Source organism: Paralichthys olivaceus, chromosome 4, assembly GCF_024713975.1.
Source record: "Paralichthys olivaceus isolate ysfri-2021 chromosome 4, ASM2471397v2, whole genome shotgun sequence".
Lineage (NCBI taxonomy): Eukaryota > Metazoa > Chordata > Actinopteri > Pleuronectiformes > Paralichthyidae > Paralichthys > Paralichthys olivaceus.
In genome coordinates this window covers 2,107,094-2,120,100 of record NC_091096.1, presented here as the reverse complement: position 1 = coordinate 2,120,100, position 13,007 = coordinate 2,107,094, and the positions used below count along the sequence as shown (strand labels likewise).

The following is a 13,007-nucleotide window of genomic DNA, read 5'->3' as shown; positions in this document are numbered from 1 at the left end:
CATTGCAAACGTCCTCGTTGAAGTAAAGCAGGTGTATTGATGGATCCCATAGGTCCAGTTACAATTATAGTAGTTGTCTGCACAATGGTCACAACCTGCAGTCCAGAGAAGCATTTGGTCTTTAAGTGCAGAACATGTGAACTTGTTGAACAACGTGAGAAGCACTTTTTTAAATGACTGTGAGACGGAGACACGCTGCCCTGTCATTGTCTAAATTTACTTAATGCTGCTTTTACAAACCTCACGTGTGTTCAGGCTGACAATGAAGCTAATGTTACTAGAAAATGCAAAGTTTTCATCCAAATGGCCTGAAAAATGTGAGTCTGAGCGAAATGACAGAAAGGACTTTACTTCCTGTTCCTTCATGAGATCAGTCCAAGTTAGACGTGTCATTAAAATGCATGTATGCAGCCACACTGGTGAATAAACACGTCAAAACAAGTGATTTACACTGACACTAACTGCTCTGCCTCTGTGCTGGGTTCCAGTCTGGACCTGGTGAAGACTCCAACAGGACATTCCTACCGTCGGACCTCTACATCCATGTCGTCATCTACGACCACAACATCAGAACGGTCTGAGCTTCAGAGGATGCTGCCGACACGTCCATACATATGGCACATATTGGAGAACACTGGAAGCCTCTAATTTGACTGAGTTGCTGTAGTCGCACCATCATTTACAAACTGTTCCTCTCATATCATGCATGCCATCTGGGTGGAGGTGCTGCAGTAAAAAGTGACTTTAAATGGAGGATTCCCAGAGGAAGAAGTGGGCGGACTGGTGTGACTACTTGAATGTTTTCTTGCAAATAACTTGAGATGTTGAATCTATATTCAGATTCTGAGACACTGTGGTCTCATTAGGCTCCCCCCCCCCCAAATCAAATCCACTATTTGTCTTTCACCAAGACGATATTAGTGCAAACCAGGTTTGGCTCAGTTTGTTTGACATTCCCTTAGTCAGGGGCCAGGAACCTGCTCAGGGACCCCGGGCTCCTTCCTTGGTTTGGCCTGGCATGTTTTGGGCTGTTTGTCTAAACAAATTAAAGGCGTAAGAGCTTTGAAAGATGATGGGGGTTGCTTTTATGTCCTCCCCCAGGCTGCGGTAGCTCCAATTGGACTGGAAGAATGGGTAATGGGCTTAAAGCATTCCGCATGTTCCCAGATGCAAGGCACACGTTACAGGACATCAAAGTGCTTTATCATTTACATATTAGTCATTCGCTGTGACAGTTTTCAGTGGGAGACCACGGCTTCTTTAGAAATGATTGAAGTGCTGAAGAGGTTTAGCTGCTGATTCACTTTAATTTCTGTATTTTATTGTTTTTTTTTAAACATCCGTTCCACCAGGAGTACAATTATCTAACAAATGACAGGACTCCAGTTATCTGTTTGTTAATTATTTTTCTGTATATTCGCCAAAACACTTTGTCCATTAAGTCACAAAGAAACTGCAGGTGGACCTGAGGTGTGGGGACATTTATGTGTCCTGACCAAGTACAGTTTCCACTTTATGGGAAAAGTGGAAATATTTTTTTCATCCTGCGCTCAGGTTCTCCTCAGGTCATAACACACATACACCAGCTTTTTATTTAGTGACACTGTTTAATGAAAATATAAATGTTCAATAAAGTCTTTGGTTTCTTGAAATAACAAACAAAATCACCTTTAAATGAAAATATAAGAATCTTTAAAATGATAGTTTTGACAATATTTGGAGAAATTAGCTCGTTTGTTTTCAGAGAATTAGCATTTTCCTGTCCAAGCCGGACCTGAACGCAATGCATTCTGGGTTTAACGTAAGCTGCACAGAGCTTGTGTTACCCTGATTGATGTCAAAATCAGCCCAGCCCACGTGACTGACCCGATCCCGATTATCATACGAACATTTTTGTCCAAACCAAACTCGTCATCGACCCAGAAACACTCTCGTCTGCAGATATGAAAATACAGCATCTTAGCTTAGCATAAATCCTGGAAACGAGCTGAAACATCTAGCTTCTCCAAAAGTTACAAGCTTTACCTCACGTTCACAAAGTAACACTCAATGTCTTTTAAATTTAATTCATACAAAAGATTTACAGGTTGTTAAGTCCGATTTCTTCTCTGCCGAAAAAACAACTAAACGAACTGTCTTCTGTTTAAATCTGAATATTAACCAACGGCAGAGTGGTGTTGATATTTTCTTTTTCATCGAACCCTCAACAACAGATATATTTCCCAAACTGAAGAGCTACTCCCTCAAAACTTTAGTCTGAACAAGTCTGAGGAAGAAGCTTGAGCTCGAAATGTCACTGGCAACTAAATCCTGTAACAGGAGCTGTAGGTGTGTGGATCTTCTCTTTTCAAATGGTTTGTTATGTTTTGTGAATCCAGCATCTATCAGAGAGATGTTTTACTGGATCTGCGTGTGAAACGGAGACAGACAATATTAATTCGCCCTCTTGTTTCTCTTGCTGGACTTGAATTCTGAAAGTGACAGGGTTTAAACAAATGAGTTGATTTGAACCCAAACCCCTAATGTCTCTGAGCCACACAGATACCAGAGCCTCCGTCCACAGGCTGCATCTGTTTGTCTGTTTTCACTGAATCGGACCCCGTTAACCTCATTGAAACAATATGTGCAGTGACACGGGGGATCCGGGTTCTGGGTCTGTGAGAGGTTGAGGAACGAGGGGTCTGGTTTTGTCTTTTCTTAGTTAGAGGGTTTCTGCTTTTTGTTTTTTAAAGAAGATATGAGCTCTAGATTTGGATGACGATGAAGAACCATTTGAAGTAGACAAAAGAAACATGACCGAGGGTTGAAAAGTTGAAGACTTTAAAATTGACTTGTACATTTTAAATGTATGTTGTGCTCTTTGTGATAAAATGGATAAAACTGGTTCGTCTTCACCCCCCAACAAAACAAACTGGACCAACCAGGATTAGAGGCACATTCAAATCTGAGGGAAGGATTATGTTGGGAATCTCATTTCCTCAAGGCGAGGACTGTCCCAACCAATGATCCGTCCGCCCCATTATCTCACTATCTACCCTGCTTTGTTTTTTTTTTGTTCGTCTGAAATAAAGACTCAAACTGGCCGGGTGGCCACTGAAAAATCTCAACCTCGTCCCTGCCTGTTTAAGTTTAGAGGCCTCAGCTCTTTCACGTGTCCTGGTGGAAGCTCCGCATCAGCCTTTCCAAACACCGACCGTTAAAATAAAATTCACAGGCCACTTTTTTTTATGTGCCTCACCTCTATGGACGAGCAAACCTCACCCAGACAGATCATGTGTCTGTAAACTGTAATGATTTCACAATAAAAGCTCATTTACTCTTCATTTCTTTTACTACGCTCTTAAGCTGTCAGTGTTTAAACTGGAGCGTGGTTTTTATTAGTGTGAGGCCGGACTTGCCGCTAATATACACAACATGAGGCTAAGAGGTGGATTCAGACTAAACTGGGCCCTTGACGGTAGGAGAGTTATTTATTCAGGTTTCAATGCTGTGGCATCTTTAAGTGTTTGACAGTATTTCAGAACATTTGCGCTTTAAATGGACGTCAACAAAAAAAGTCTTCAAACCGAACGTGATGCAGAAAAATGTTTAATGTGTGAGAAACATGACCTGAAAGAATAATTTGAACAAATGTACCGTGACTCTGTGTAAATGTAGCCACAGACTCAGCACATTCAGAATCTGTAGGTGTGTTTAATGTAGAATGTGTTAAATGATGTTAGAGTCTCATCGTAGTGTTTCGTAAAGTTATTTTATCTCCGGCAGGATTTGTGCACATCTTCAAGATGTCACGGCCTCGTGTTAAACTCACACCAGATCAATTTTCAGCAGATAAACTTTCTTTAATTCAAAAAGTCACTTTTTGATTTTACTTTTGTGTTTCATTAAATATCTGTAAGTGATATCGCATCATGTTTTCATTAAGTGTGATGTTCGCTCTCATACAATCCTGAACCATCTCTCCTGCTTTCTTCAATTCACTTTTTTTCAATTGAGTTAAATATGAAAAAAGTTCAACTCGTATTTCTTCCTCATGAGCAACAGGTGGAAAGAAAAGTTCACTGATTGATTGATTGATTGATTATTCAGATGATTATTATGCCTCCAGCTGACGTCATTCTGCTACTGCTGTGCTGTTGTTTACACTGATGCTGTCCTGCCCCCCCCCCCCCCAGTTGAAGGGGTTAAATCCGTCCATGTGTTGACTGCTATGACGGACATGTCATGCTAATATTATTGCCATCAGATGTCCAAGGGCGAGGAAATGTCCTAATCATTTCCTCCCGAGCGCCCCTGAAAGAGAAGCCCGGTGGCGGGGGGTGGAAGTCGGCAGGGTGGGGTGTTTAAACCCCGCCTGTATGGGCTGTTTTCGGGGTGGGGGTCTGCTGGTGGTGGGGAGACAGTACAGCATCCGGATCGGACCGCGATGGTACAGGATGTGTGTGCTTAACTCCATTGAACAGAACTAAATAGAGGAGAGAGCCTTTAATGCCGACAATAAGCCGCTTCATTCAGCAGCGCGGCCCAGACGCACAGCTCTGCGGAGTAGAAATTACGCACGGAGGGGGCTGTTCCGCCACAACAGTTTAGATGCTGAAATCACTTCAGTACATCGGTGGAATGTCCTTTAATTAAATACTCAAACAAGGTTGAAGAACATCAGTCTCCAGATAAGTGAACTACGGACTCATCCAGGTCGTGATAAGATGATTTGTCCCCAGGCTGAATGTGCGTAAAAGTATCTTGAACAGGAAACTCTCCTCCCTCTCTCTCTCTCTCTCTCCCTCTGAGCGTGTGTGTGCGTGTGCATGTGTGTGTGCGTGTGAAAGAGAGAGAGAGAGAGAGGGGGGAGAGGAATACCCAGCTGGTCCCACAAGCCCTATAATACCAAGCACAACATGCTTTACCTTCAATGAAAGCTGAGACGGGGGCACGGTTGACTGCTGGTCCCGAACTCTGCACAGAGCTCGTCTACAAAACCAAGAGCGTCGCTGTTTCTGCAGCTCACTTCTCCCACATCTGCGCTGCGGGACTTTTATCATCCACTGCGCGTTCACATCTGCAACTTTATCGAACGCAGCCTGGATAACGCTGCCACTCTCTCTCTCTCTCTCCCGCGCACCTCCCTTCACCCCCTCCTCGCTGGGACTGGTGTCAGAGGTGATGGTACCACGTTCTCACAGAGGACCGTTCCTCAGGTGATGGTTTGTCTTTTTGGAGATAGGGACCATTTCTGGAAACGCGCTAGCTCTTCCACAACTGTCGTTTTCCCCGTCGTTACCGTCGCTCTCGCTCAAGCATGGCTCTCTACTCTCGGTTTGTGGTCGTGCTGCTTTACGGATGGAGTTATCTGTGCGTTGGATACTGCGCGATGCTGAAGACTGACACTATCCCAGAGAGGCGAAAGGTGGATTTTACGCATTCGGAGGATAAAAAGCATCACGCAAAGGAAGAGCAGGACCTGCTTTTACAGGATACAATGACGGAACACATGCAGATGCTTTACGCGAAGTACAACCGGGCTGGATTTCCCTTCAAGGACGGCAACACTGTCCGCAGCTTTAAAGCGCACTGGGGTACGTATCCAAACTTTTACGCATGATTACAACACGGAGTTCTGCCAGTCTAGAGAGGGAATACATACGTCTTAATGAATTAATATTTGAAGTTTAATCTGATCTGCTAACTTCTCTGTCTGCCTCTGTCAGAGGGAAATGTTATCCGCATATTTCAAGTGCACCGAGCTTTGTTTTTTCTTGGAGCGTGTGCGCAATTTGGCCAAATTTTAAAATGATCGATGCATTCCATTAAGAACAAGTGTACGATCCTGATTTAGGTTTAAAAAAAAAAAAAAAAAAAAGTAAAAACAACAAATGTGCCATTACGCGCAGCTGAAACTGAAATCCACCTGTTGATCCAGTCGTGGAATCAACCTGTTGCCCTCCTCCCTGCGCCAGAAACACAGATTCCTCACCAGATCTCCGAGTGTAACACAACATCGTTTGCGGACACAATTGTTTTTCACGCCTTGAGATTTTACTGTCAGATAGTCTAGACGGGTTTTTTTCCCTGGAGCCACATCTGGCAGCTGCTCGGTCTCACTGTGTCCCAGCAGCGCAGCTCCGCCACAGCACCGAGCTGCTGCTGCGCCCGAACAGCTTTTACAAGAGTTTTCTACAGGAACTAATAGAAAAACTGTGAATTACTGAGAAGCTGCGCTGTGTCATTATCACTTGGACACCGACACTGTTTAAAACGACCGGTCTCCACTGGCGGGGTCGAAGATTATTGGACTATACTGCCTCCTGTCGTCTGGTAGATGTATATCACAGCACTTAAAGAGTCAGTTCACCAAAATTACCAACATTCAAAGATGTGTTTTTCACTCATCCCTGATGGTTTGTAGCCGTGCTGGTTTTATTTGGGCAGGTTTAGAGATATCTTGAGATTTATTTAATATTACAAATTGTCTTTTCTGAAATATCGTCCCAGTTACTTTGGATGTTCCGCATTTTTACTGAAACTATGATCTTCAGAAGTCCCAAATATATATTTTATAAAAAAATGAAGCTGATAAACTTGTGGATTGTCCATTTTTCATCATCTTCATTTTCATCTTCATTTCACAAACAAAACAAAAACCTCTTTCTCTTCAATGGAACAATTCTTAGACTTACATAATGACAAGTGGAGTTAATAGAAACATGTTTGTATATGTATCGTACATGTTTTGCTGTAAGAAATCAATGAATCTGTTCAACTGTACATGTTATATAACCGCAGGAGAAGTAATGGTTGTTTGTTGTCTTCATTTAATGCACAGGGACCATAAACAAGAAGCAGCTGCAGATTTTCAACCTCACCTCTCTCACCAAGTCAGAAGATGTTCTGTCGGCCACTCTTCATTATTACATCCGCGACCTTCAGAACGGCACCCACGGCTGCTCCAGGACCAAAAGCTGCGGCCGCCACGGGCCCCGCAGACACAGCCACATCCACATGGTCATCTGGAGCTTCGCCTCCGTGGATAACAACATGAGGACTCTCGGACAGTTTCGAATCAACGTGTCCACCCTCTACAGGGACTTCATATCCTGGCAGTGGAAGGACATAACCCGTGTGGTCAACCAGGCCAAGCATCACGACGAGCTGCTCATCGGAATCGACGTGGCCTCGCAAGGGCCCCAGCCGTGGAAGAAGCTCCTGTCGGACCGCTCACCCTACATCCTGGTCTACGCCAACGACTCGGCCATTTCAGAACCTGAAAGTGTTGTAGCCACCCTGCAGAGACACCATCCAGTGGCGGGGGAGGGCCCCATCTCACAAGGCTCCCATAAACTGGGCCTCCTGGAGCGAAACCACACCGAACAAGAACAGCCCCGGCCCAGACACAAGCGCTCGGTGAACGTTCTGCTCCCGCTGCAAAACAATGAACTCCCCGGTCCCGAGTATCCGTACGAGACGACCGGGTGGGACGAGACTAGTCCGTACGAGCCTTTTGAAAACAAGCAGGCCCGTCGGCCACGGAAAAAGACGCGCAAGAATCAGCGGCACAAGATGCCCCTGCTGCAGTTCGACGAGCAGACGATTAAAAAGGCGCGAAAGAAGCAGTGGAACGAGCCGAGGAACTGCGCACGCAGGTACCTGAAAGTGGACTTCGCTGACATTGGATGGAGCGAATGGATAATATCACCAAAGTCGTTTGACGCCTACTACTGCTCAGGGTCCTGCCAGTTCCCCATGCCGAAGGTGAGAGTCAGTGCTGTACATCACAACTGCAGAGATTATCGATGCCACAAGAGGTTTCGAGACAAATCTTAGGGTTTGTAAGATAACGAGAAAACAGCCAGAGCCTTAATTTAACACTAAATTATGATTATTTCATCTGATGTTCAGCCAGTATAGTTTGTTCTTGTGATTTCTGAATCATTTGACTTTGTCTTGCCTCTAAATTTTATTTCGTGGCTGATCTTCGTTTCTTCGAGGTCAAACGATTGTAGATCGTTGGAGCTTTTCGACTAAAACTCCTGATTTGATTTTGTCCTTTTTCTTTTCGTGCGGTTGTGGTGATGGTGCGCATTATGTAAAACAGAACCGTCCATGTTGAGCCATCCATCAGTCCCGTGTTTACTGCCGCTCGTACTGTTCTGTATTATGTTGATTCGGGAAACATTTACTTCAGAAGTCCGCGACGCCTGCTTCGTATTATAGATGATAATGTCAAAGAAACTGACAGAAACGTTTGCCATCTGTTTCCAGCTTCCTCTGCCAACGTAAACTCCACACAGCGGTAGAAGTGCACGTTCTTCTTCGTGCTTTTATCTTCCGAGGAATTAAGATCTTTGGAGGTATGCACCCGAGTTAAATTTAATAAAACATAATATTAGTCCAAGACGAGCCGCGTCTCACACTGGTCAAACCCCAGACGATGTAATCTGAGTGGGTTTGTACCAAAACGTGAAGAACAGTCAGATATACAACTTCCTGAGGAGCAGGTGGTCGACCTCAACATCACAAAATCAATAAAGGTTTCTAACCTCAGTCGAGGGGAAACCAGCAGTGACCTCGACGGAAAAAACTTTCTTCAAACTTCCTCCTCAGATGCCGTCACTCACTTTAACACGTTTTGCAGAACTTGTGTAAAGAAGCGAGAGAAACAAAGAAACTCGATGTTGAGCGTCTCCTCTCGCAGCTCGCGGCCCCCTGGTGACAAGATAACATCACAGGTATTTTAAACATGGCCGGAATGCCTGGGTTTCCATCCACTTAATTCATTACCTCGGAGTCACCGGCCTTTGTAGCTGGATGTAATTAGTCCCAGAAGTCGAGCCCGGGGGCCTGAGGTGAAACCCGCCTCCCCCTCCTGAAGGGTTTGCCGCTCAGTCAGTCCGAGCTGAGATCCTGTGATGTTCCTGCTCCTTTGTCAGGTCAAAGCCTCAGATGCGGCTAAATAGCTGCTGTTAAAAGCGGCTCTGCCTGCAGGTTATCGCGTCGCGTGGGAAGAGTCCCGTCACTTATTGGAGACACGAACTGACGAGGTGATAAACACGTGTGGGAACTGTGAGGGAAACATCTGCCTGATGCTTCTGAACACAAATGAACTGTGAGAGTTGTGAAACGCATCACGACCGCGACGTCATACAAGGTCGGACACTTAGACCAGAAGCATCTCCGTCATTTCACAGGAAAACTGAACGTGTGCGTGCACGACAACAGAGTCCTTCAAACCAGAACCAGGAGCTTTAAACGATGACAGATGTCAACGATGAACGTTTCAGCTGATAATAGTTTCTTCCTCTCTGTGATCGAGGAGATGAACTTGAGTGATAGCGAGAGGAACGAGGGATCATGAAAAGAACATGTTTTAAACCTTCACCTTAATGAAAAATGATGATTGAAGTGACTCACTGATCAGTATCTCAGGAAAACAAGCGATCGGCTCCATTAGTGGGATTTTATAAAACTTTTTTATTAAAGCTGGTTATTAACTCTTGATTCCTCCTGAAACTTTGTGGAAGAGTTCTGGAATGAACGAAGGAGCTGATTGGATTAAAGGGACAGGACCAAGATTGTTTTTCTCTTTCTGTAACTTTGCAACTTTTTAAAATTGATTCTGAATTTCCATCAAAATGTTAGAGAAAGAGAAAACCTGGACCCGCCCCCTGATCTTGATCCGCACCAACATGTGGTGGTTTCTCTCCTGACCCTCGTCACATCCTGTAGTTTTTACATAATCCTGCCGACAGACACATGGAAACAGAACGAGATATATTTAATCCCTGTTGTGTTTTTGCTTTAGGCTCTGAAACCGTCGAACCACGCCACCATCCAGAGCATAGTGCGGGCAGTGGGTGTGGTCCCGGGCATCCCTGAGCCGTGCTGCGTCCCGGAGAAGATGTCTTCCCTCAGCATCCTGTTCTTCGACGAGGACAAGAACGTGGTGCTGAAGGTCTACCCCAACATGACTGTAGACTCCTGCGCCTGTAGATAGTTCTTTATTTTATTTTTTTTTAAATCTCTTGTTCCTTCAAAGCTTGTTCACGTCAAACTTACGTTCCACACAAAAGAAAAAAACCATCAACACTTGCAGCCAAGCGAAACTCTCTCCTCCCGTTTCTTCAGTCTCACTCACTCGCTCACAAACACCCACTGAACACAACTTCCCTTTTGCACTGGAGGAGAGCGCTGCCTGTTGTTCCAGGTGAAGAGGAGACGGGTCCGTTCACGGGAAGGAGCGGACCGCGTGAGTTCCTCCTCGAGGAAGACAACCCGGAAGGTGAAGGTCCAAATCTCCACGCTCCCATCGCACCACTGTTCATCCCGCCGGCTTCATCGAGAGCAGGTCGAATCACAAACTCACTTTCAAGATATGAAAAACGCAGAACGAGGCACGAACTGAAAGAAAAATCGCTCTCGAGGAGAAATGACACCTGACGAGGGCGGAGGTCAGGGCGGAGGTCACGCTCCTCTTTCTCTTTCCACAGCTCGACTCTGGTCATTAACACAAAGTCCCCTCTGCTCGCACTTGCATGGTTTTCGTTTCTATGCGTCCGTGTCTGTACTATCACTGTGTTATTCACTATATGAGAAGTTATTGTATAATTATTGGCTTGGCTGCTATAGAGAGATATATTAGATTCCAAAGCCAGAGTTGTGATGTAGACGGCAGGAAGCCTCACACGTGTTCCGACCACTGCTCCCTCTGTACAGAACCCACGTTATAAGAGTTTATTATATTGGAAGGAGTGAGCTGCGTCTCATTGGCGGTTCTTCATTAACACGTTTTTTTGAGGAGAACCTTAATTCCATTGATTTGCCGAGAAAATGTTGAAGCGTTATTAGATTTATAAACATTTAAAAAAGAAGAAACGACTTCATCTCTTTGTGTTTTAATACAAGAGTCAAACCACGTCGACGACACGTGCGTGGAATCAAACTTCGTTCAGAAACAAATCAAATGAGTCACGAGACTTAGCAAACCTTCTTCTCTTCTTTTTATTTTCGACATTGTTTGATGATAATGTTTAAAACTGTTTGTCGTCTTTACAGCGTAGAATGACGTTCATTAAGAAAAAGCTATTGTAAACTCCCAGAATGCCTCTGGAAACGTGTTTATATCAAACAAATATTCAGCGCTGGTCTGGAATCAGTTTTGCCTTCAGCTCGTCATTTTTGGTTTAAACCCTTTATATTTTAAAAGTGCCTCGACTTCTCAAAGGCTCATGTTGGATCGAGCCTCAAGTTTCCACCACGTTCTCCCAAGATGAGTCAAAACCAAATGTAGGAAACATGACGTCACATAATGAATGATCAGTGAGAGCTGGGTCACATGAGCCTTTAATATTATTATGTAACGTGGTGTAACATACATTTGACATCGGGCGAGTCACATTAACTTTGAACAGCAGGCTCAGGTGAGCGAGCGGTCGACACGAGTTCAACGAACCAAATATTTATTCAGAGCTAATTGAAACTAGAATATCGCAGCGTTCACGTTCTCTATACACTTGTACAGTGTCGTTGTATATAGCTCTCTCCGGTGATGACGCTCCGTCGTGTCTCTGAGGAGCAGAAGAGTCTTCTGAACTGTGGATTTCTGCTTTTCAAACATTTGGTTCATCTTCGCTCAGAGGAACCGAAGTCAAAGGAGATTTTTTTTTTTATGGTACAGAACACGTCGTCTCCAACATCTTATTCTCGATGATCGTCAGTGGAATTTATTCTATTATGTATTTCAAATAATTCACTATTTTGGTATTTCAGAGACATTTATTTTGTGTCAATAGCTAAGGGCAGATTGTTTAACTTTATATATTTTGTACTGACACTTTCTTGTGCTTCCTCACCTTTGTGCCAATACAGGTTTTAGTAATGCATGCCGTTGAAAGAGGCGCCCCCTTCTGGTCGTGACCGTGCAACAGTGCGGTCGTGACGAGTTGTTTTGGGGTCTAAACTTGGACGTGCAGGTTTCAAAGACGCGCACATGTTCAGTTCGAGTACACCAGCAGTTCATAAGAGGTTTTTCTACTTCACTGTTCAACCCCAACTTGTAAATGTTTTACTGTAGGTTAAAAAATGCTTGTACAATAAGCTTCATAAAATATATTTGTATATGGAAATGACCTTTAACATGCATCTATTTATTTTCTGTATGTTGCATATCTTGTGGAGGTGTGGTCTGGGAAACGGAGCCCGGAGCCCTGACATGTTGATGCTCTTTACGTCTGTGACGGACGTTAGTCACTGCTGATGTGAAGGTGTGGTGAACTGTTTAAAGGGCCCCCCCTCCCCCCTCCCCTCTGAGCTCCGACCCTCCTCACAAAGCATTCAAAGAAATGAATAAAAGTATGCAATAGTGAACACAGTATGTTGTGTGTTTCTAAAATCTCGTGAGCGAAGGTTCGAGAGGAAAGAGGCACAAAACAAAAAACACAGAAACAAAATATTCAAAGTTTATTCCCGTTTCATTCTCATATCTTACAAAACCAACATTTCTTTCACTTACGCACAAAAAGGTCAATATTTACAGAAATGTACATCGTGTATTTCGTACTGTAGTACTCAGCTAACGCAGCATTTGTGTGGGAACAGCCTCAGATTTGCTTATAAAATTATAGAAACTTATGCATTTTACCAATGTTCCATTTTTTTTAAATGTTGTTTTTTTGAGATTTCAACCGCGATGCTAAGAGACCTGAACACATCTGAACATAAAAATACAAATATTCAGCAAACAGGATTTCTAAACAAACGCCGAGGCTTCAAACAGCTTGGGTTAACGTTTCTGTTTTCGTGAAACTTCATTTAAAGTCAGGTTCAGTCACAGATTCTCGATCTGACGGAAACATGACGGATGTTTCAGTTCAGTCGACAGAACAAACCTGAACCAGACGTCAGATTTGATTCACGAAAAACAGAAACACAGCTGTGTCCAGAAATCAGTTCTTTTTATAAGGCCACAGCTCGTCCGAAGATTTCCTACTGTCAACACACACACACACACACAA

General features: G+C 44.0%; 2 protein-coding genes across 2 annotated transcripts in view; both read left to right on the top strand.

Annotated features, from left to right (window-relative positions):
* The window catches only part of cfap299 (cilia and flagella associated protein 299), a 61,318-nt gene extending 60,446 nt beyond the window's left edge, over positions 1-872 (top strand). Inside the window, exon 6 of the mRNA XM_069523333.1 lies at positions 489-872. Within this exon, the coding sequence (XP_069379434.1) occupies positions 489-581 (93 nt within the window). The 3' untranslated portion in view covers positions 582-872. The remainder of the gene's footprint in view (positions 1-488) is intronic.
* Positions 873-4,720: 3,848 nt separating this feature from the next.
* Positions 4,721-12,360, top strand: bmp3 (bone morphogenetic protein 3). The gene is made up of 3 exons (XM_020105081.2): positions 4,721-5,576; positions 6,824-7,749; positions 9,800-12,360. Exons 1-3 carry the CDS (start codon positions 5,300-5,302, stop codon positions 9,989-9,991), a joined length of 1,395 nt encoding a protein of 464 aa, XP_019960640.1. The 5' UTR covers positions 4,721-5,299; the 3' UTR covers positions 9,992-12,360.
* Positions 12,361-13,007: the final 647 nt, after the last annotated feature.

Bases quoted from the DNA above. Each gene is read 5' to 3' on its own strand.
- bmp3 (XM_020105081.2), top strand. From the start codon at position 5,300: ATGGCTCTCTACTCTCGGTTTGTGGTCGTGCTGCTTTACGGATGGAGT. The intron at 5,577-6,823 runs GTACGTATCCAA...TTTAATGCACAG, and splicing joins CAGCTTTAAAGCGCACTGGG to GGACCATAAACAAGAAGCAG. The intron at 7,750-9,799 runs GTGAGAGTCAGT...TTTTTGCTTTAG, and splicing joins GCCAGTTCCCCATGCCGAAG to GCTCTGAAACCGTCGAACCA.